General features: G+C 40.5%; 1 protein-coding gene across 2 annotated transcripts in view; it reads left to right on the top strand.

Annotated features, from left to right (window-relative positions):
* The window catches only part of LOC132899356 (arf-GAP with coiled-coil, ANK repeat and PH domain-containing protein 2-like), a 111,169-nt gene that overhangs the window by 23,827 nt on the left and 63,516 nt on the right, over positions 1-23,826 (top strand). For both annotated transcript variants that reach the window (XM_060941155.1, XM_060941154.1), the window contains exons 3-6: positions 12,453-12,572; positions 14,564-14,617; positions 15,297-15,355; positions 16,360-16,543. In XM_060941155.1, the coding sequence (XP_060797138.1) occupies positions 12,453-12,572; positions 14,564-14,617; positions 15,297-15,355; positions 16,360-16,543 (417 nt within the window). The remainder of the gene's footprint in view (positions 1-12,452; positions 12,573-14,563; positions 14,618-15,296; positions 15,356-16,359; positions 16,544-23,826) is intronic.

Here is a 23,826-nt window from a genome sequence, read left to right as displayed (position 1 = left end):
AGAAGAAGCCTCAATACTGACTTGTCCTGTTGGCTAATGGATTAGATCTTGAACATCTATCTCGGGCCATTTTCCTCAACCACGCCTCATGGGCGGCACGGTGGTGTAAGTGGTTAGCACGGTCGCCTCACAGCAAGAAGGTTCCGGGTTCGAACCCAGCGGCCGGCGAGGGCCTTTCTGTGTGGAGTTTGTATGTTCTCCCTGTGTCTGTGTGGGTTTCCTCCGGGTGCTCCGGTTTCCCCCACAATCCAAAGACATGCAGTTAGGTTGACGTGGGGCGGCCTTGGGCTGAGGTGCCCTTGAGCAAGGTACCTGACCCCTGACTGCTCCTTGGGCGCTCTGGTGTGGCTGCCCACTGCTCTGAGTGTGTGCGTGTGTTCATTGCTTCAGATGGGTTAAATGCAGAGGATGAGTTTCACTGTGCTTGAAGTGTGCATGTGACGAATAAAGGTTTCTCTTTTCTTCTCATGTTTGCTAGACAGCTGTGATTGGACAGTCATTTTCATTTCCTCGGGTCACAATTTCAACGTGTACTTTTCGAAAAAGAAAATGAACCGCAGATGCCCATTACATTTCAGTGCGGTGTGGCATATTTTATCATTAAAGTGTGTGTGTGTGTGTGTGTGTGTGTGTGTGTGTGTGTGTAATGTAATCCCTTAGCATCGCTTTTCTGTTTAGTCGTTGAGCAAGATTCAAAACAGTGGAATAATGGTTTTGATTTTGACTGAGGTGCATTCTCTTCCCATGGCACAATGAAAAACAATGACTATAATTGTAATGTAATGATATATCGTGCGATTAAAAAAAATCGTGATACAAAATTTTGACTATTTGAATCAATGCTTATTGACCTCTTCATCTGATATTTATTTCCTTCATTTATATCTGAAGCTGTGCTGTCCGAGTACATTATGCTTCTAAATAGCTCTAGTGATGTTGACTGCTTCCTCATCTAACAGACTCTAATTAAGTAATGAAATGTTGGTGACTGACTCAAGGGATTCAAACTAAGGGAAGTATAGAGAGCATTTCAGCAAGAGACCAAATAAAAGAGAAATGAAAATCTGTGAGTGAGCACTGTGTGTTGTTCAGAGCAGCTTATTGTTTGAAAGGTTTGAGTGACTCATGTACTCACTTCCCCTTCATGCCGAGGAAGGATATTCTGTCAGATCTCAAAGAACAGGAGGAGGCGGGACACGCTTCTGAAATTAGCCCCTCTGTAAACCCCCCAATACACTGATCTACTCAAACAATCCTGAACAGTGACGACGAGGGCTAGGCAATACGATAAAAACATATTTTAAGATATTTCTATGACGCACAAATGCACACAATGGGTCATAAGAATCCTGCTAAACTGCCAGCAAAAACAGTAGTGTTGCATTAAAAAAAAAATCTTTACAAAGTTTGTTTGATACTTTTTATTTAATGCCTGCAATAATTTAACAGCATGGAAAATTTGGTAAAAATTGTAACATTTTACAGTTTTAAAGATTGAGATTGCTCTGGAAGCACATTTGATAATTGTTTTAGGGGGAAAAAATCATGACAACCGCAATATTTGAGGAAAATATCATGACAATTTATCACCATCACCATTATATTGTGATATTGCCCAGCTGTACTGACTGCAGCTTGGTGTGATATTAGATGGAATATCTGTTCTTATTCTATCCACATTCACTGCATATGAGCAGTTGCATGCTCTGATTGGCTACTCTACTACTAGGATATCAGCTCATATACTGTGAGTAGAGAAAACAAAATGGCGGAGTGTGCTGCTGAACCAATTGAGGACGAAATAAATAAAACTCGAAAACAAAATCCCAAAAATACAACAAAAAAAGGCAACAAAATATGGAATGAAAGTATTTGATGGTAAGAACGCATATCTCTCTCTCTCTCTCTCTCTCTCCCCCGACAAAAAAAAAATTATCATTGCATTTTTCACAAATTGCTACAGTCATTTTGCCTTTACATTCTAAGTGGAAATGATTTTGTCGGATGTTTTATGTAAAGTTTTTATTTATCGAATTTGCAAAAAAAATAAAAATGCTCAGTTTCTCAAAATCCAGTGAATGTGGATATAATAAAAGTTATTCCATTCAATCTTGTAATACATGGCTTATAGCCAACTCGGCGCTACATGCTTCATCAGCTACTAGCTCATGTACGACTCAATTTTGTAGAATAACTGTTGAATTATTTTTTTCGCGGTCCGGTTTCCATCAAATCCTGCGCTGTGATTGGCTGGCAAGCGGGTCCGTATCATAGGATACGGACCCCGGTTATGGACCTCTGGCGACTCACTTGTTCACAACAACAACAAAAAAAACATTTATCCTTTTTTTTTTTTAAGATTTATTTATAAGATTATCAAAAATCTTGTAAATTTTTGCCAGCATTTCTTAGGAGAATAGCATTCATTTTACAGCATGGATAGTGATAATGACAGTCTTCATCGCGAAAGCGAGTTTTACTATCCTGAGGAGGAAGAAATAAAAGAAAACATTTCAGGAGAAAGCTAAAACCTGTAATTTGCTAATGCCAAGCAAAAACATGGCTGAATCCTGAATGACTCAATTTTGTATAAATAGGGGACTACATAAGCGGCAAAATGTAGTTTTTATTTCCTGCCATGGAAGTGCACTTGTATACTGAGGAGGAAGCAATTTGCATTACAGCCGTGAATGAGGATTCAAAATGGCGGCTCGGCTCGGTTTTCCCTTTCGGGCCCTCTCGTTTTCTGTTAGAATTTGGTTAAGAAAAAGATAAATATATTATTTACCAGCTTAAAGGTCCCGTGGCATGAAATTTTCACTTTCTGAGGTTTTTTAACGTTAAAATGAGTTCCTCTGACCTTCTTAAGTCACCCCAGTGGCTAGAAATTTCATAATGTGTAAACCAAACTATGCCCAACATTTGAGAATGGCGCATCAAAACGGCGCGTTGATAAGCTCTTCCCTTTACTACGTCAGCAAGGGAGATGATCCCCACGCCCCTCCTCTGGATTCCCACCCACTGTATGGATTGCCCCGCCCAGTTGTAGTGAGGAGACCATAGAGGACACAACAACATGCCATCACCTAAGCGAGCGAAACATGGAAGTTGTGCTGTACATGGATGTGACAACACAGAAAAGAGTCTGTTTTTACTGCCGACGGGAGAGCCCCTGAAGACGCAGTGACTTAATTTTATTTACTTCAATAATACGCCGTCGAGTCTACCTAAGACGATGTATGTTTGTTGGAAGCATTTTCCTGAGGAATGTTTCCACAACTTGGGACAGTACAGGGCAGGTTTTGCACATCAACTGTCACTGAAGCCTGGGTCCGTACCAAGCATCCCTGCCGCATCAGCAACAAACACCAAACAAGTAAGTGTATAACTGGTCGTTTTGCCGTGTTTTAAAATCGGTGCGTTAGCCTAGCAATGGCTACATTAGCTGTGCAGCTAACTGCTTCCTGCAGTTAGCCAGGTAATCTGCACTACAAAACTAAAGAGCATGCAGCACGCTCTGTTAAACTGAGTTTAGTCTGGAAATTGATTGTAACTTATGAGCTTATGTTTGACTATTGCTCCGCAATGCATGTCTTCTGTTGGATAAGCGATATGTTGCTGTAGTTGCTGCTTCTATCCTCTTTGGTTATGGAGTGCGTGTTCAAGCCTAGGGTATTATACGTTCGTAAACTACCACTCCGACCACTCTCTGTTCTCTGTGTCACATTGAGTTTACGAAAGGAGTCCGAGGGAGAACAGGGTTTTGTCTTAGCAGCGTGGCTACAGGCGCTGATAGCAGCGAGTATGCGTGTGCGCAGCTTGGTCAAGCCCCTCCCCCTCCCCCATGGCCCGCCCCCACCCTCTACCCTTCCCCGCCTCCTACTTCTCATTAGCAAAACGACGCACTGGGAAAAGGGCTGAAATGGGGCTTTCTCCCAGGAGGCTATATCTACGTGCCGAGGGTTCATTTCGAGAAAGGCTGCGGATATAACATCCGGAAGCCTCCACGAGCCCGTTTAAAACATCAACAAACCACCATGCCATGGGACCTTTAAGGTCGGTCCGTATGGTGAAATACCGTGACCTTGGCCTTAAATACTGATTGAGGTCCTCTTTCAAGACCTCGGTCACGGTATTTCACGATACGGACCTCCCAGCTGGCAAATAACACACATTTACTTTTTTCGCGGTCCAAATCCTGCACTCTGATTGGCTGGCGAGCAGGTCCGTATCCTACAGTACGGACCCCTGGCAACTTGCTTGTTCACAACAAACAAAATATAATTTTTTGTCAACATTTATCTTTTTCTTTTTTATAAGATTTATTTATAAGCTTATCAAAAATCTTATAAATTTTTGCCAGCATTTCTCAGGAGAATAGCATTAATTTTACAGCATGGATAGCGATAATGACAGTGTTCACAGCGAAAGCGAGTTTTACTACCCTGAGGAAGAAGAAATAAAAGAAAACATTTCAGGAGAAAGCTAAAAACCTGTAATTTGCTAACGCCAAGCAAAAACATGGCTGAATCCTGAATAGGTATGGCGAAAACTAAAAAAAAATCTTGACCGACCACCGAGTCTCATTAGCCGGTTAAAGTCAGTTAACCTATGAGTTTAAAATTCTAGAATTGGAATTATTACAGGGATGCAAACGGCGCGCCTTTTGGTGGATGCCGCCTTTTTCACGGCTGAATCGTGCAGATCCGATTTTTTTTTTTTAAAGGGGGGCGTTGGAGTGTCTGATTATAATTTCATCAAAGTAAATTCTGTATATAAGCAAATGCCGTTACAGTCCATGAAACATAGGAAGTATAAGTATGAGAAGAAAACAGTAAATCAGAAAGCTGCGCAGCTTTCGCGCAAACGTGCGCAGCTTTCTGATTTACTGTTTTCTTCTCATACTTATACTTCCTATGTTTCATGGACTGTAATGGCATTTGCTTATTTAGTAATTTTAATACAGAATTTACTTTGAAATTATAATCAGAAACTCCACCCCCCCCCCCCCCCCCCCCCCAAAAAAAAATCGGATCTGCATGATTCAGCCGTGAAAAAGTCGGCATCTGCGCCTTTAGTTTGTGCGGAGAGATATGATCTGCAATAACATGCATTGTTGGCTACAGACCGAAACATACTTTCAGAATGCACTGGCCAAGGCAGGACTAAACTCGATGTGCCTTCTAATAATAATAAAAAAAAAACAGAATAGTAATTTGTGAGTTAAAAAGCCTGTGTCTACACTTTTCGTTCGTCGAGTGGCAGCTGTCTTCAACTGGGGCGGGACATGACTGAATGGGTTTTTCTGATTTGTCAGCTGTCGTCCTTACACCGCATGGCATGCCCCAAGCGTTTACAACACAGAATTCCAGGTTCTCTGCTCCAAAATCGGCAGCTTCAAAACGATTTTTTTTTTTTTTTAACTGACAACCAAAAAAAAATTAACCGGTTGCTGTTGATTCGGTCAACCATCGGTCAAACGGTCATCGGTTAACATCCCTAATCCTGAATGACTCAATTTTGTATAAATAGGGGACTACATAGGCGGCAAAATCTAGTTTTTTCCCTGCCATGGAAGTGCACTTGTATACCGAGGAGGAAGCATTTGCATTACAGCCGTGAATGAGGATTCAAAATGGCGGCTCGGCTCGGTTTTCCCTTTCGGGCGCTCTCATTTTCTGTTAGAATTTGGTAAAGAAAAAAAATATTATTTACCAGCTTAAGGTCGGTCTGTATGGTGAAATACCGTGACCTCGGCCTTGAATACTGACCTCAGCCCTCTGTACTTTCAAGACCTCGGTCACGGTATTTCGCGATATGGACCTCCCAGCTGGTAGCAATGATGGGAGGCAAACTATCTCGCGCACACCACACAGACTTACTCGGGGTAGGTACTGTCCCAGCACAATAGCAACCTTGAGTGATGCAAGTGTACGGTGATTGGTCCAGATGCAAGTGTACAGTGATTGGTCAAACACGGGCAAATGCAGCACCAGCAGCCGCTATTTTTAAAAATCTATGCAAAATGTTAACCCTGTAAACAGCTCTTGAAGTTAGTGTTAAAAAATAGAAAAAGCATGGACAAATGGAGTGATGGAGAAGTCCAGGCTTTGAGTGTATATGTGATGTGCAGCATGATTTTGACACATTGAAGTGAAATATAAAAATCTTCCAGCATTTTCAGCTTAGGTCACACTAGCAAGCCAGCTTACGTCACTACTGGCGGTGCGAATACAAACTAAAAAAAAAAAGCCCTTGAAGTTATGTAGTTCTATCCTCTCAGTAAGTCGCTTGAACTTTTTGTTTCGAAAGCACTTAATACTGAGTCTGTGTAACTGGCTGGAGCCAGAATGAAGCTGCAGACTGGGGGGAAAAAATCTGACATTGCTTTTAAAAGATGTGTACTGATTTTTCTCACTCAGGAAATCTTTAAACAGATCTCAGTGCTTCATGATGTACTGCATAAAATACTGACTCTACACTAAAGCAGCATTTAGCTGGTTGTGTGAGAGATTTTTTTTCTTTTTTTTGTCCTTTTTTTTTTTTTTCCCCTCCACCAGCGGTTTTAAGATTATTCCTCATCACACCGTGAGATTTCTGCCAACATCGAGAACAGGCTGTGCGATAACTAGAGATGTAACTATTCAATTTTTTCATGATTCAAATCACTATTTTGACCTTCTGATTCAATTTGAATAACATTTCATAATTTTTGTCCTCTATTTTATGACTGATGCAAATCGTCAATGTTCTGTTAACTGTCAGCCTAGAAATGTAGAGCAATTTAAAAAAGACATGTTGCCTTTGTAGTCTTTATTCATACTCCAGTCACTCCATTGACCTTTGAATGTAACTATAGCCTAGGTCACAACCGGACGTACGATTTTTTTTTTTTTTTTTTTGGCCGTGCGATTTTTGGCGTTTCCCAAATCGCTGTGGTTTTTTTTTTTTGTTCGTGGAGAAAGATGCACGTTGGCCATAAGTTTGTCTTGCAACCTGAAAAAAACGTAAGCGCCCGTAGGGTTTGTTTGACATGACAAAGAACCTCTGCGGCCGGTCTACGGCTCGAAAATCAGCACGTCACACACGCGCCCTCCGTGCGTTTCTTGCGTTTTTTGCACGTAGACCAGCCGTAGGAGCACGTACGGCCGGTTGTGACCGAGGCTTATGAACGGATCACAGATCAGTCATTTTTGGCATGTTTTAATTTTCAAACCGCAAAACCCTAAGAAACAAACAAAAAAAAAAGCAATGAAAACTTTGTGACTTTTGTCTCAATCTTTTAAAACACAAAAATATAGTCACTTGTGTTAAAGTGAATATTACCTCTTGAGACACTACATTCATTGTCCAGAGAGTACATAAGGCACGGAGATCGTAAGTAACGCTACCAAACTGGGCTTTTAAAAGCCGCTGGCTTCAGGAATTCCGAGTCGTCCGTCACGTTGTTCACACAGCAACGCGTGATCTCGTGGTATTGCTATAGCAACCACAAACATGGCTGCACTCATGTATAGCTCTGGATACCAAATTGAATTTTTAATATCAAAAATATGCCATTTGTCGAAATTTGCTATGCATCTAGGGTTATTGGGGTGAAATTAGGTATTAGTGAATCATCAGTGAATTGTGATTCATTACATTTTAATTAATTTTTTGAATCATGGATTGAAATGGATTGATAGATCTGGGATCAATTAATCATCACACATCTAGTGATAAAACATGCTCTCCATGTCAGATTATATGATGAGCTTTTAACGATAGACCTGTGATTCAGCTGTAATTCGGCTCGTACAGAAAACAAGCTTGTAAAAACACATATATTCTTCAAAGTGAGTTTGAGGTAATAAGGAAAAACATGTCCATTAGTGTGTCTTGTTTTTTTAATCCTCGCTGCTACTGTATTTGTAGCTGTCTCATCAGATTGTTGACTTCCTATTGGCAGATTTAACTCAAATTCCTCACCGTATCAACTTTGTCATCGGTTTCATTGTCTTAGGTCACAGTGGCGGTAAATCGCGTTGTGTTCTGTGTTCTATGACTTCTGATCTCATCTGATGATTAAAGAATTAATTTACTACGTGGAATTTCTGTCTGTGACTTCAAAATCGGACCAAAAATCATAGTGTAAAGCCAACTTCATCTAAACTAGCCAGCTGTATACTGGGATATTGCTGATGTTTTAACCACTTTACATTGATGGTCTGGTAAATAAAGTAAGATGTTACCCAATTGTCCTAAAAATATATGATTGGGCTAGTATTAGTATATACAACCCCTGGCAAAAAGTATGGAATCACCAGTCTTGGATGAGCACTCATTCAAACGTTTTATTCTGTAGAACAAACATGATACAATAATAGTCATTCCAAAGTGCAACTTCTTGGCCTTCAGAAACACTAAAATAAACAAAGAAAATACATTGTGATAGTCAGCAAATGTTACTTTTATAGACCAAGCACAGGGAAAAAAATATGGAATCACTCAATTTTCAGGTAGAAAATAAGGGCTCACCCAGTCAATTTCCTTTCCCTAAATTGACACCTGCCTCAGATTAGATCTGCTCGTTAGTCTGCAGTTAGAAACAGCGCAGTTATCACACCTTGGAGGGCTGCTGGACCAAGTGGATTGGCAAGAATCATGGCTCCAACAAGAGAGATGTCTCTTGAAACAAAAGAGAGGATTGTCAAACTTCTTAAAGAAGGTAACTCTTCACGCATGGTTGCCAAAGATGTGGGCTGCTCACAGTCAGCTGTATCTAAGATATGGACCAAGTACAAACAGCATGGTGTAGGTATCATGCCGCCATCTTGTGTCAGAACTACAATTCCCAGGCAACTTCCGCGTGACCTACGTCACGCGTGGGCGGGATCATCTACGTCAGTCCGCCATGCGCGCATAAGTCCAAGCGGAAGCTCCGCCATTTTGTCTCTCGCGTCCGGTTTTCAAGGGAGCTAGACGCACCAAAGAGATGCTCTCCACCCAAAAAGACGTCTTCTTTCTTGCAAGATCCATCACTCAGCGCGATTTTCTTTCTTACCCTTGGCAAAGGTAAACTCTAGAGTCGCGCGATCTTTAAACTCAACCTGAGTTACAACCGGTTTACTTGTATTAGAAGTGACGTCACGACTGCAGCCCAGGCAGTTAAAAGTTAAGAAGCGATTGAATCCTTTTTAACTCAAAAGCGCTGTGCATCTTATTCTGATCAGAGACTTTTCCTCACGAACGCTGAGGTTCGGACCAAGAATCCTCTGCTTTCCACGGGAACCACCCAAGTGCTCCGCTGGACCCGAAAGTTTTCTACGCCTTCATCACGAGCGGCTCACGTGCTCCCACGGCGAGGCCCGAAACTACACCGGCGAATAGTTCTTCATATCTTGCTAAAGGCAGGATTAAGTAAGATTTTGGCATTTGGGCATAATTAAGATAGTCTTAGGAATTTGCTTTTATTGGAATAGTGTGAATTTAAACCCAGGTTTATCTGTTAGACATGCAGCGTGTTGATTTATTTTGGTTCTATGTTCTCTCAATTGTTTAATAGATAGGCTGCGCATGATCCTTCTCTCTCTCTCTTATTCTGACTAACACTAATTTCCTTATCATACATTTTGACCTTATCAAGGTTTCAGTGAGTTTGGTAATGTTATGAGTGTGGAATCTTTTTGTTACTGAGAAAACACGTGCTCAACAGGCCTGACCAGGCCTGATACACTTTAGATAGCTTCCCTTTGTCTTTAGCGACACGTGCTCAGTAGGCCTCACCAGGCCTAACAAACACACTTTAGCTAGGCCATAGGGCCGTTCACAAACACACACTAGCAACACAAGGCTAATCTAGGCCTCCACCACATGTAGTTAGCTACACGAGGCTAAACACATGGTCAAGTCCTTCACACACACACACACGCGCGCGCACACACACATTAGCAACAGAGCTAATCCTTTGTTCTACTTAAATAACATTCCTTTGTTTTAGCTAGCAACAAGCTAGGCCATACACACACACCACACATGTGTATATACACACCTCACTGCTTGTATATATTGATTTATTATTTTTATCTTTGTTATAATAAATTCATTTATTAAACAAACTGTGTTTATTTGTGTGAACAATATATGAAGTCTCCAATCTCCCTTGAATTCAAAAGGGTGCATATAAAAGTTATGTAATGTGGTAAGTGATTGTAATAATTTGGAAATATACCATAATCTAGCTGTTGGTAATTTATTATTAAGCACCAGGATTAATGGGATGATTCACTAAATGATTCATTGAACGATTCACTATACGATTCACTAAATGATTTGTTGAACGATTCACTTCAAATGAGTGATTCTATGGTATGATTCAATTCAAAGGAGTCAAAGTAAATGATTCAATGGGATTGATTCATTTTAATTATTAACCTTCAAATTTAATGAGCTTGATTTAATGAGATTGATCACTTAATTTCAATAATTAACTGATTGCACCCACAATGGGAAGGTTTTTAAAGCCAAGCGTACTGGTAGACCAAGGAAGACATCAAAGCGTCAAGACAAAAAACTTAAGGCCATATGTCTTGAAAACCGAAAAAGTACAACAAAACAAATGAAGCATAAATGGGAGGAAGCTGGAGTCAATGTATGTGACCGAACCGTGAGAAATCACCTAAAGGAAATGGGATTTTTATATAGGAAAGCTAAAAGAAAACCATCATTGACACACAAACAGAAAAGAACAAGACTACAATGGGCTAAGGAGAAGCAATCATGGACTGTGGATGACTGGATGAAAGTTATCTTCAGTGATGAATCACGAATCTGCATTGGACAAGGTGATGATGCTGGAACTTTTGTTTGGTGCTGTTCCAGTGAGATTTATGAAGAGGACTGCCTGAAGAAAACATCCAAATTTCCACAATCCTTGATGATATGGGGCTGCATGTCAGGCAAAGGCACTGGGGAGATGGCTGTGGTTACTTCAATAAATGCACAGGTTTACATTGACGTTTTGGACAGTTTTCTTATCCCTTCAATTGAAAAGATGTTTGGGGATGATGAAATAATTTTCCAAGATGACAATGCATCGTGCCATAGAGCAAAAACTGTGAAAGCATTCCTTGGTGAAAGACGCATCCAGTCAATGTCATGGCCTGCAAATAGTCCAGATCTCAACCCAATAGAAAACTTGTGGTGGAAATTTTAAAAAATGGTCCACGACAAGGCTCCGGCCTGCAAAGCTGATCTGGCAACTGCAATCAAAGAGAGCTGGCACCAGATTGATGAAGAATACTGTTTGTCACTCATCAAGTCCATGCCTAAGGCCAAGTTTACATTAGACCGTATCTGTCTCGTTTTCTTCGCGGATGCACTGTCCGTTTACATTAAACCGCCTGGAAACGCCGGGAAACGGGAATCCGCCAGGGTCCACGTTTTCAATCCAGATTGTGTCAGCTCCGGTGCTGTGTAAACATTGAGATACGCGGATACGCTGTGCTGAGCTCTAGCTGGCGTCGTCATTGGACAACGTCACTGTGACCTCCACCTTCCTGATTCGCTGGCGTTGGTCATGTGACGCGACTGCTGAAAAACGGCGCGGACTTCCGCCTTGTATCACCTTTCATTAAAGAGTATAAAAGTATGAAAATACTGATGCAAATACTGCCCATTGTGTAGTTATGATTGTCTTTAGGCTTGCCATCCTTCCACTTGCAAGTGGTAAGTGATATGCGCTGGGATCACACACACAGCGGCTCAGTCCCGAATCACAGCTTGTGCACTTCACTCGCGCGCTCTGTGAGCTGCACAAGGCCGGAGTGCGCACCCTCCAGAGGGCACTCGCTGTTCAGGGCGGAGTGATTTGGAGCGCAGGATGCCTGCGGAGCCGAGCGTATCCGTGTATTGGTGTTGCTGTGTGCACGCAAATCGTGTATTGGTGTTGCTGTGTGCACACTAATCGTTTTAAAAACGTTAATCTGATGATCCACTGATACGGTCTAATGTAAACATGGGCTAAGAGACTGCAAGCCGTTATAAAAGCCAGAGGTGGTGCAACTAAGTACTAGTGATGTGTTTTGAATGTTCTTTTGTTTGTCTGTTTTTCATGATTCCATATTTTTTTCCTCAGAATTGAGTGATTCCATATTTTTTTCCCTGTGCTTGGTCTATAAAAGTAACATTTACTGACTTCCACAATGCTTTTTCTTCATTTCTTTTAGTGTTTCTGAAGGCCAAGAAGGTGCACTTTGGAATGACTTTATTATTGTATCATGTTTGTGATCTGAGTTTGTTCTACAGAATAAAACGTGTGAATGAGTGCTCATTCAAGACTGGTGATTCCATACTTTTTGCCAGGGGTTGTAGTATAGCTGAAAATGGCTGCTTTTGTAGCTTTTATTTGCTAGCTTATATGACTTCAGTGTAAGAATGTAATCACATGTTTGTTTTTTCCTGTTATAACAAAGTTGGTGAAGCTGTGCATTGGAATGATCGATGCTGGAAAAGCGTACGTCTCGGCCAACAAGCAGTTTGTGAACGGCATCCAGGAATTAGCCCAGCAGTCAGCTAAAGATGAGGTCATCGAGGTGAGGAGCATTTAATTCTTGATTCTGATTTTTCAAAAGCTGTTGATTCCTCTTATACCGCAGTAACCTTATCAACAGATTTATTAAAGAACTTTTTTTTTATCCATCATTTATAGTTGTATTTAATGTTCTGTGAAACAAGTTTCTGTTCTCATTTACATTATAGTAGCTATAAACAATCGTTTCCTCACCAGGAAGTTAATAAAGAGAAAAATGCAGCTTAACATGTCCGAGAAAGCAGAAAGCTTAAATTCCTCTGTCCTGAAGATGTCAGAAAATGTAGTTACAGCTGTTGTAGAACGTTGATCCTGGAGACTCCTTCCATAAACGTGAACTTAAAAAAAAATTAACATCACCAGGAAACTTTCATATGAAACATTTTTATATGGAGCAGGGTTCTCACCAGGATTTTTTTTTAGCGTAATGGGTTATGGCGAGGGAGCGTAGCGACCGAGCGGGGGGATGGTGCGGAGATTTTGAAAAATCATGCCCAAAATTGGCCATATTTGACGTTCCTGGAGGGGATAAATTGCATTTTTTATGTTGTATATCCTTGATGGAAAATTGTTACATCTTTGGATCTTGGCAATGTGTTACCTACTGTTGTATTTCACTGAACTACAAAGGGTGTTGTCAAAAGATATGTAAACTCAGACACAACCAAAGAGATAATGTTTTATTGTATTAAGAAATTAAGAAATGCCTGAGCACATAAAAATAAAAAAAAAACAAATTGCATTTTCATTCAGGCATAACATACACCCAGCCCCCTTAATAAATAATTAATATATAATCTAAAACTATTAAATTTCTTGTTTAATAGAAAATTTACTATTCTAATTAAAATTATAAAATTTTATAATTCTTGTTTCCACAACGGGTCGATGCCCGATTTTCTCCTGTTTTGGTTCGCCGTCTTCTGTTAACACCACGGGAGTAACTTTGATTGTAACCACTGTTAATTCTCTGATTTAAAGCCACAAGGGCGATCACGTTTGGCACATTGGAGCTGAATCCCATGACTAAAATCATATCATTAACCTCATTCTCACCTGTGAATTTCCAGCCTCTGCTCGTCTTCCTCCATCTCCTCCTCTATCTCCAACAGCGGGCTCTCCCCCACTAGGCCTACCTCCATCCTCTGCCCGTTTATCTGCTACCTCCTTTCCTCTGCCTCCTATGTCCTTTCCTTCATCTCCTCCAACCTCTCTTGTGCCTGTCTCCTTATAGAAATATAACGATGGATGGCATGCAGGCAGATTACCAGTGTGTTAATGTTAGCCACAGTGGGATCCAGTAAATTAGCGCTAATCATCCGATACGTGCGCCCTGTCATATTGCTAAACCTGCTTACAAAGTAGACGTTTTCATTCATCAAAGGGCTTTGGGTTAAGTTTTCAAGCGTGATGGAAAACCTGTAGAAGTGGTGCACTTACATTTCTAACTGTGAAGAAAGAGCGAATGTCTCTTTTTTTGCGAGGGGGTCCGTCATCCATTGTCATTCACCGAAGTCCAGCTCAAGAGAAAGTTATCACCAGGATCTCTCTCTCTCTCTCTCTCTCTCTCTCTCTCTCTCTCTCTCTCTCTCGGAACTGATTTCCAGGCATGGGTTTCCTAACAAACGTAGGCTGATTTTGACACCTTGAAAACTGCTCAAGTGCGCAGGAAAAAAAAAAACTTTTGGCGATGGTGATGAACAACTGAAAACAACCGTTACGCTATATTAAAAAGTTAGCGTAGCGGGGGGAAATTACCGTTGCGGTCTGAAATTTTAGCGTAGCGGGCCGCAACCATATAAAGCGCTGGCGAGAACCCTGTGGAGCATCTGCCACACGAGTCCCTGTGAATGAGCTGCTACTATAGAAACGATAACCTATTAGAACGAGTGCAGTTAATCAACACGTTCTGACTGATTGCACTCCAGTCGTCAGTGCTGTGGTATAAGTGTTAAGAATAGTATTCAGTTCTGATGTTTCGTTGTGTCTCCACAGTCAAGTCTGACGAAGTTTGCTGAGAGCTTACAGGAGATGATCAACTATCACACAGTAAGAGAATCAGTGCCAGAACTTGTCTGTGTGTAAGATCTTTGTTCTACTTCTGTCCTAGTGTGATTTATTTTTATTTATTTATTTATTTTGTCTTTCTTTTCTTTGGCCTAGAAGTTAGAGAAATAGTGGTGAGCACAATAATCAGGAAAAATAAACTTTGTACTACTGGCAGGGTGTGTGTGTGTGTGTGTGTGTGTGTGTGTGAGAGTCAGTGGAATGACTCAGAGTTTAAACCAAGCACATGATCTTAAGAGCACATTGCACTGTGGTTTTAGACTTGCTTATTGGTTTTGTAAGAACCTTACTATTGACCTTTTATAACATCGTTAACCAAAAAGTTAAAAAAAAGAAAATATTTTAATATGTGTAAAAATGATTATTAATATTAGTTAGTTGATGTGCGTGTGTTGTGAGGGCAGTTGACACTATCCTAGTCCTTGCTGCAGAACCAAATGTAACCCCTAAAAACAGAGTTGTTTCCACTTCCTGGACTTTTTGCTTGACTCTGCCCAGCTCAAGTCCAACTCCACCATATGGACATTTTGTTCCGTAGTGAAAAATATTTGCATAAGCTCAGCTTCCAGGTTGAAGCTTGTTGGGTTACTTAAACAGGAAATGAACATCTTATAAATGTCTCATGAGAAATTAAGACTGACCCATTGCTCTCTGTTGACAGATTTTATTTGACCAGGCACAGCGCTCAATCAAATCACAGCTTCAGATGTTTGTGAAAGAGTAAGTATTGAAATTATTCCTATCCATACACCAACAATATTAATGCCGCTGATGTATTCATTTGTTTGTTTTTTTCCCCCCTTTTTTCTTTTTATCCCCCGGCATACAATGCAGGGGGATATAGCTATCACTCTGTCCATCTGTAAACATTTTAGTTTCCGGAGCATAACTCAAAAATCGGTACCCTATGGGTACATGTGGCTACTGCTTATAAATAAAATTTGTTTTCTGATACCGTGTCCATACAGTAAATATAGCATATATATTTACTCTGAGGCAGTAGCCACAAAATGAAGCGTAATCCAAAAATGACCAATTTAAAACTCTCAGAAGTAAAATATACCAAGTGTCTGTACTTTGTTATTCTACTTTTACAGTTTTCGAAACTGAAACCTCCGAACCGTGGCTGACATACACATGCTGTCGCCATGACTGAAAGTCTTATTTCCCGGAAAAGGCCCGGCGCTAGAGCTCAGTGGTCTCAATACTCTTTTCGACAACTTCCCGTAACAACTCGAAAGCACGTCACATCTCCATCACACATGGGACCACTGGCCGAAGAAGGAGAGGAAAGGGGGACAACCTGGAGTATATTTTAAAATAGGAACGCACTTTCTCTCGGTAATAAGCATAAACATGTCTGAAAGTGATTTCTTTAGTCCATTTATTTCGAATGGTGAACCGAACTGTATATGCTCACCGGCCATTTTAATAGGAACACTTGTATGCGAATGTGCTATTGTTAGTCATTCTTACAACATGACGTAGTGGCTCCAGTCTCTATATGCGGCAGTAGCCACAAAAACCATTAGGCATTTATTTCACGAAACCTGACAGTTATGTTAAGTGCCTGGAGGAGTTGTGCCTTTTGACATTTTGGGATTTCTGTGAATCCCCCCCCGTAGTTCCATGGCAACCAATTCAACTTAGGAAAATTTGGAGTGGGGTTTCCATGTGGGAGCCGAGGGGATACGTCGTCATCTGATTACTCTTGTTTTTTTCAGAGATCTGCGCAGGTTTAAGGAGTCGAAGAAGCAGTTTGATAAAGTGAGTGAGGAGAAGGAGGCAGCACTGATCAAGAATGCTCAGGCTCCCAGAAATAAACAACATGAGGTGGAGGAAGCTAACAGCATCCTCAGTGCTACACGCAAATGTTTCCGCCATATTGTCCTGGATTACGTTCTCCAGGTAAATGTACACACCTGCGCCACGCTGGGATTCAGGACAAGAAGTTTATTAATGTTGGTGCTAGGCATGTGATTCACTCAATTCGCAATCTTGGGTTCACAATTCAATTTTCCCATGATGTTTTTGGAAAAAAAATTTAAGAAAACTACCAAAAAAGCAACATTTTATTTTCCTATTCTTTATCAGTTAAATATTTCTTTGGTTAAATAAAAGGAAAACCTTTTTTTTTCTTTTATTTTCTTAATAACCAACAATAATAATTTACCCACATTTGTAAAAGTTGGAGTAAAAATATAATAGCCTACTAACTACAATATTCCTTTCATTTAAAGGGGTACCGAATATAATATATACAGTTGCTGATGTGACAAAGTAACGTATTCTTAAGTATTCTATCAAATTTATATACTAGAAAACAACGAAATATCTTGGTAATTGTAAATATAATACTTTATACGCTAAACCGCACAAGAATCGCCATTTTTAAAAGACCGTGACGTCAGCGCTACCCACTGCACTAGCGGAACTCTCCGAAATAGAGGAGATAAGCGTGTAATCATGGCGTCGGGCGCATCAAGTGAAAGCGACAGCTCTGTCGAATCATACGAAGAGATCCCGGAAGACACACTGCAAGCAGGCTATGGCTTAGAAGGGTACCAGTTTGAACCTAGGAGAGGTACTATGTAGTGGAAGTTCATTATGTCTAACTATTAAAGCTATTTTAAGTTCGTTTCTTAAGACAAGGATTTTTTAAGATGTTACCTTGTTGACAGTTTCGGCGAGAATCTTCCGCCTTCTTCAAAACAGTCACCAGATGTCGAGTGGTGACGTGCCTTATCAGCTGATGTTACGCTACGGAGGCGTGAACATCCCGCCCAATTTGACACGTAGTTCACGCCTCCTGCTGTCAGGTCGCTCCCCCAGGACACATCTGGTGACTGTTTTGAAGAAGGCGGAAGATTCTTGCCGAAACTGTCAACAAGGTAACATCTTAAAAAATCCTTGTCTTAAGAAACGAACTTAAAATAGCTAGGAGAGGTACTCTCGACTCCGGTGATGAAATAAGAGAAGAAAGCTCGGATGACGGCGAGGATGAGACTGATGCTGACCATGGGCATGGCGAGCGTGGGGCAGAGCGTCTGCGTGCAGGTGACATGGCGTGATGCTCATGCGGAAAATGTAACGTGGAGTTGCTCACGAGTCTAGCAGAATTTATTTGCTGCAATGAGATAGGTGCCACCCGTGGACTTGCGAAATCGTCGCAAGAGGCAGAAACAGGTATTTCACATGTGCTATTCCCAACCTCAATGAGCCAACACAACTGGGCACATACATACGTCATGAGTGTTACGCAGAGAAAATGAACGTGCATTCTGATTGGATAAAATTAATATCATGGCGGGCTGTTCAAACTGCGGAAATAGTTTGCTCGAGCTACTTTCAAAACACTCTAACTTTCCAACCTTAGAACAAAAAACTTTTGTAAGTCTTGAATAAGGTTCGTTAATGTGTGTTTTGTTGTTATATTTACTCTATATATTGCCCTCTGTTCCCCTTTAAAAATGTTAATGGTCTTTCCTTAATAACCATTTATGAAGCTTTGTGAAGGCTGTTGTCAGGCTTAAACACAAAACGAGCATCTCCCTTTCTTCTCCTTTCTTTCACTTTCAAGAGTCTGTAAAAAGAGAGCTCTGTATAGTGTCAACATCAGTTATGCAAGAAATAAACACAACAGACTGTGCTGTTTTGCACCCCTATGGAATGCTATATGGAATTTCTGTATTAACAGCATGGTCTCGTGTGTGTGCGTGCGTGCGCTATTCTGCTTATACCATGGCAATTTTCAGTCAATTACAGTGTTTAACGTATTAATGAAGGACATGATGTGAATTTTAATGGTTTACATTTGGATATAAAGTTGTGGGACATCCAAGAGACAAGTTAGTTATAGATACAATAAACAGTCATTCTTCACCTCTCTCTCTCTCCCTCTCTCTCTCTCTCTGTGTGTGTTGTTAAATGTCTCCTAACAAAAACAAACTTGGATTATGTGGTGCCTCTGCCGTACAAGTCCCTGTGTATGAGCTATTACTACTGATACAATAATGTATTAGAATGAGCACATTAAAATTAACCTATCTTTCAATTTTAACCCTTTGGGGTCGAGAGCTTCGCCGGCGAAGCTCGGCAGGTTTAGATGAGTAGGTCAAGTATTGAGAGAAATATCGTCGAGTTTTTTATCATACAAGCATGATAATAAACATTGACAAACTTTATACTTCACACTTTCCTGTGTGCCCACTGCCAAATAATATAGTTTTAAAATTACCAAAATTGCGTAGATGAAACATAAAACTGGTCACCTTCAGTCACAATGGAGTCGGAGCACTGAGCGTGCACTTATGCATTCATAAAAAACTATTCACATGGTAACGGCACGATAATCACTTTCACTCTTTTGGTTTTGATTGGTTTCTCTTTCACGGTGGGGACGACTGCTGTAAACAGGATAAAATCTGTCAGACATACAGTGCCTTGCAAAAGTATTCATCCCCCTTAGTGTTTGTCCTGTTTTGTCGCATTACAAGCTGGTATTAAATAGGGCTGGGAATCGATCCAGATTTCCTGGATCGATTCAATTCCGATTCATAAGGTCACAATCCTATTTGATCTGCAATTTGATCCGATATCGATCTACTTAGATATTGCTGGATTGTCACTTTAAAGTAAAAACTGTCCCTGCACACTGCTTTTGTTCTGTCGACTTCGTCTCTGTCCTCGTAACGTTTGAATCCAAAGTAATGCCATACATCAGCTTTCCGGCCAGGCGGTGATTTTAGCTGTGCGGCTTCAGCCATCTCGCGTTCTTAAGTTTCGGTTTCGTTTGCCAGCACTCGCTTTTTATAGCGGTCCTTGCGCGGTCGCGAAAATAGTGCCTATAGCCCCCTGGAAGAGATCGATCCACACATTTTTGAATCGATCTCGTATTTTTTGAACGTGAATCGATATCGGATCGTGGCTCGATCTTTTGAACCCAGCCCTAGTATTAAAATGGATTTTTGGGGGGTTAGCACTATTTGATTTACACATGTCTACAACTTTAAAGGTGCACATTGGCTTTTTTTTTATTGTGACACAAACAATAATTAAGATGAAAAATAACAGAAATCTGGAGTGTGCAAAAGTATTCACCCCCTCAGAGTCAACAGCAATACCTTTTGCTGCAATTACAGCTGCAAGTCTCTTGGGGTATGTCTCTGTTAGCTTAGCCACTGGGATTTTTGCCCATTCCTCAAGGCAAAACTGCTCCAACTCCTTCAAGTTTAGATGGGTTGGTGTACATCAATCTTCAAGTTATGCCACAGATTCTCAGCTGGATTGAGGTCTGGGCTTTGATTAGACCATTCCAAGACATTTAAATGTTTCCCTTTAACCCATTGACGCCGGATGCTGCGTCACGCAACATTGCCCCTAGCGCCGGTTGTTGGATAACGCAACATTGCCCCAAATGCTGGTTGCTGCATAACGCAGCATTGTTGATTTGTCATTATTTTCAAGATGCATGCCAGATTTGTTTTTTTTTAATAAAAATGTGTTAGTGTTAATGCTGAATGAGCATGATCCAATAAAAGCAGAGAATTTTATATTTTAAATGCAACTTATTTCATGTCTTTATGTGCTTCAGAGGCTGAGATATTGAATTTTTCATAGGCGTTTTCAATTAATTATTTTTATTTCAGAAAACCCTCAGGCAGATTGGGGACCTTTTCTAAAAACTGGCTTAGGCATTTGCAGACTTTTTTTGCAGGCGTTTCAGGCGTCAATGGGTTAAACCACTCCAGTGTAGCTTTAGCAGTATGTTTAGGGTCATTGTCCTGCTGGAATGTGAACCTTCGTCCCAATCTGAAACCTCTGGCTGACTCAAACAGGTTTTCCTCCAGAATTGCCCTGCATTTAGTGCCATCCATCTTTCCTTCAGTCCTGACCAGCTTTCCTGTCCCTGTAGATGAAAAATATCCCCACAGCATGACGCTGCCACCACCATGCTTCACTGTAGGAATGGTGTTCTGAGGGTGTTGGGTTTGCACCACACATGGCATTTCCCATGATGGCCAAAAAGTTCAATTTTTGTCTCATTTGACCAGAGAATCTTCTTCCATGTGTTTGGGGAGTCTGCCACATGCTGTTGGGCAAACTCCAAACATGTTTTCTTCAGCAATGGCTTTTTCCTGCCACTCTTCTGTAAAGCCCCACTCTATGGTGTGTATGGCTTAAAGTGGTCTTATGGACAGATAATCCCACCTCCGCTGTGGATCTTTTCAGCTCCTTCAGTGTTATCTTTGTCTTTGTTGCATTTCTGATTAATGCCCTACTTTTGCAAGGCACTGTAGTTTAGGCTATTTGGAGGTAAAAGGTGTTGAGATGGCACGCAGATTTTGTGTGCTTCAGATGATTCAGGACTGCAAATCAGTTCTTGATTCAGTTCATGATTCAGGACAGTGATTTAGTTCAATCTTGAGAACTGTGACACTGATGATGAATGGAGTATTTTTTTTTTTAAACTTTGACTTGATCCAGCCAAAGATCAGCTCAAGTAAGTGTAAATATTTTTTATTCATTATGAGCAGATCAGTTGATATGCGCACGCTGTAGTGCATACACAGGAAAAATGACTGAGCAATTTTTTTTCCCTGAGTTAAAAGTATTTTCCTCAAAATAGTTAATTTTGCTCTATTTTGAGTTTAGAGAATAAAACTTGGAGTGGGAGCAAAATTACAGAGTAATTGTGTAACAGAGTTGGTTGTGGCTCTGAACTGAGTAAAATAGTACAAGAGTTAATTTCAAGACACTGAATAGTCAAATACCAAAATAAAGTTGAATAGCAGATAAATGAAGCTGTTGTTAAAAAAAAAACAGTTTTAGAACTGTGGTGTGTGTGTGTGTGTGTGTGTGTGTGTGTGTGTGTGTGTGTGTGTGTGTGTGTGTAGGGGACCCAAGACATCCATCATGATTTGACCTGATGGGATTAAGAGTTGGCAGTGGGAGCAGTTTTCACTCTTCTCATTGAATGAATGGAAATTTTTTTAAACTTCTCATTGAATGCCCCTACCATTGCCTTTATCCCAAACCAATAGAATGTAAATTTTTTTGATGGCCAGTTAATTGTCCCAATCAGTGGAGCAGATTTAAGTTTTTGCTTGATGCATTCCTAAGACTGAACAGAATCGCCTCAAGTAACAAAAATGGTTTGACAAATTGGGTAAGGTCATGTTTTTTTTTTTTTTTCACACATTCCAACACAGTTCTAAAACTGCTTTTTACAACATCTTCATTTATCTGTTATTCTTAAAAAAGTACAATCATGACATACATACTACATGGATATTATTGTAGCTGAACTTGTGCTGAATACAAAAATGCCATATGACTTTGAAAATACTGCTTAGATTTGTTGAAATTGACAGCAACATCGGAGCATGTCAAAACCATTAGAGTGCCAGAAAATATCCTCAGACCCCAGAGGGTTAAGTTACAGCCAGAACTACTTGTGCTGTTATGTGAAAATAATTCACGTCTTCTGACTAATTGGATTCACACATTCAGCTGCACTGTGGCAGGACAGCACTGTTAATTTATTGAATGTGATTGGTCAGATGATGTTTATTATGTTTTGGGTCTATAAAAGTTTCTGTAGTAAGGCCAAAAAAAAAAAGTGTTTCCGGTTACGTAGATTTCAAAACTAGGGTCGGTAGGCAGGCATTTTTTTTTTTTGAATTTTTTTTTTCAAGATGGCTGCCATAACCTATATTTAGACAGGAATAATTTCACAAAATATAATGAATTTCTTTGCAGGTCACCTGAGTTACCACCTTCTGATGAATCTGATGCAGCATGAGACACCTTTTAACATGAATTTTTGAATGAGCAGCCCCGCCCCTCTCTGCTCCCTGAGTGCAGCTCGTCGCCTTGGTAACGGTGCAGGGAAAAGACACAATATAACAAGCAAAGAGCGCTTTTTCTCAGAGTTCCCTCTCCTTGAACAACGCTGATTTACACGGAAACGGAAGGAGCTATTCACAAAATTCTTTCACATTGAGCGCTACAAGGCTCCCATGAACACAGTAATGTAATTTTTTTTGTCCTTAGTGAAAAAAATGTGGACACTAGAGCGAGTTAAAAACAAGTGACTTTTCTGATTTTGCAGTAAAAGCGCTGCCACGTTTATAATGTGAGTCTATGGGAGAGCGCAGCTGTCCTCTCCTCACTTTCAGGCTTCTCATTCAAAAACTGTAAATCCCTATCGCTCAGGGAGACACTTGTCTTGATTCACACAATGTGTGACTACAACTTTTGAGAAAATTGTGTGTGTAGAGTGAAAATTGTGGCTGAGAAAACAGTTTAAATGAGAAAGTTAGAGCTTTTTTTTTCAAGCTGCCTCCACTCTAAACTCCTGAGCTCCTGGTGTGTAACGCCATAGACACCCATTATAAAGCCTGAATTTGTCCAGATGTGCTCATGGTGTTTGATCTGTGACTGATCAAAAAGTATAGAACCTAGCAAAAAAAGTTGAATGCCAGTCCACACAGGAGAATTTTGTCTCCGTTTTAAAGTTTGAATCATGTCTCTAGGTGAAAGACAAAATAAGCGTTATCTCTGCTTCTGTTCCCTCCGACGGCCCCGACACACTACTGCCTCCGCCGAGTGCGCGCACACACTGCATCTCGGGGCCGCGGATGAGTTACTCTCCCTTGATCAACGAAGTCTGCGGGGAATTTGTGGTTATTATCAGTACAAACAGCGCAAATCACAACTTAAATGAGTGCGGTTCAGTTTGACATTATTGTCAGTCCGTTAGATAAACATTTAATTTTATTAAAATCGAAAATTAATATTTAGAGCCTGTGGGCTACAAAAATGAGTCATTAAAGTAGCCGGCTGGGCTTAATTGTGTAGTCGGCTGTGCAGCCGGCGCTTGTGGAAAGCCCTGATTTTCCCAGTGAGTGACGACAACTTCCGGTTCACGCGGTTGGGTTATATGTAAAAGTCGCGACTGGGAAAAAAAAGAAAAAAAAGTTTAGGGTCGGTCGGGTAACCGGAAAAACACACCTTTTTTTTTTTTTTTTTGGCCTAACAGTTTATTCACAGGGACTTGTAAGGCAGATGCTCCATATGATCTAGGATTAATAATAAACGTATTTGAAAACATGTTTAACAAAGTAATCCTTAAATCATTGATGTGGTGAAGTTTTTTGTTAGACGTTTATTTAACAGTTATGGAAAGA

This window comes from Neoarius graeffei, chromosome 15, assembly GCF_027579695.1.
Source record: "Neoarius graeffei isolate fNeoGra1 chromosome 15, fNeoGra1.pri, whole genome shotgun sequence".
Lineage (NCBI taxonomy): Eukaryota > Metazoa > Chordata > Actinopteri > Siluriformes > Ariidae > Neoarius > Neoarius graeffei.
Note: the sequence above shows the minus strand (reverse complement) of the source record. Positions and strands in the feature narration are given on the sequence as shown.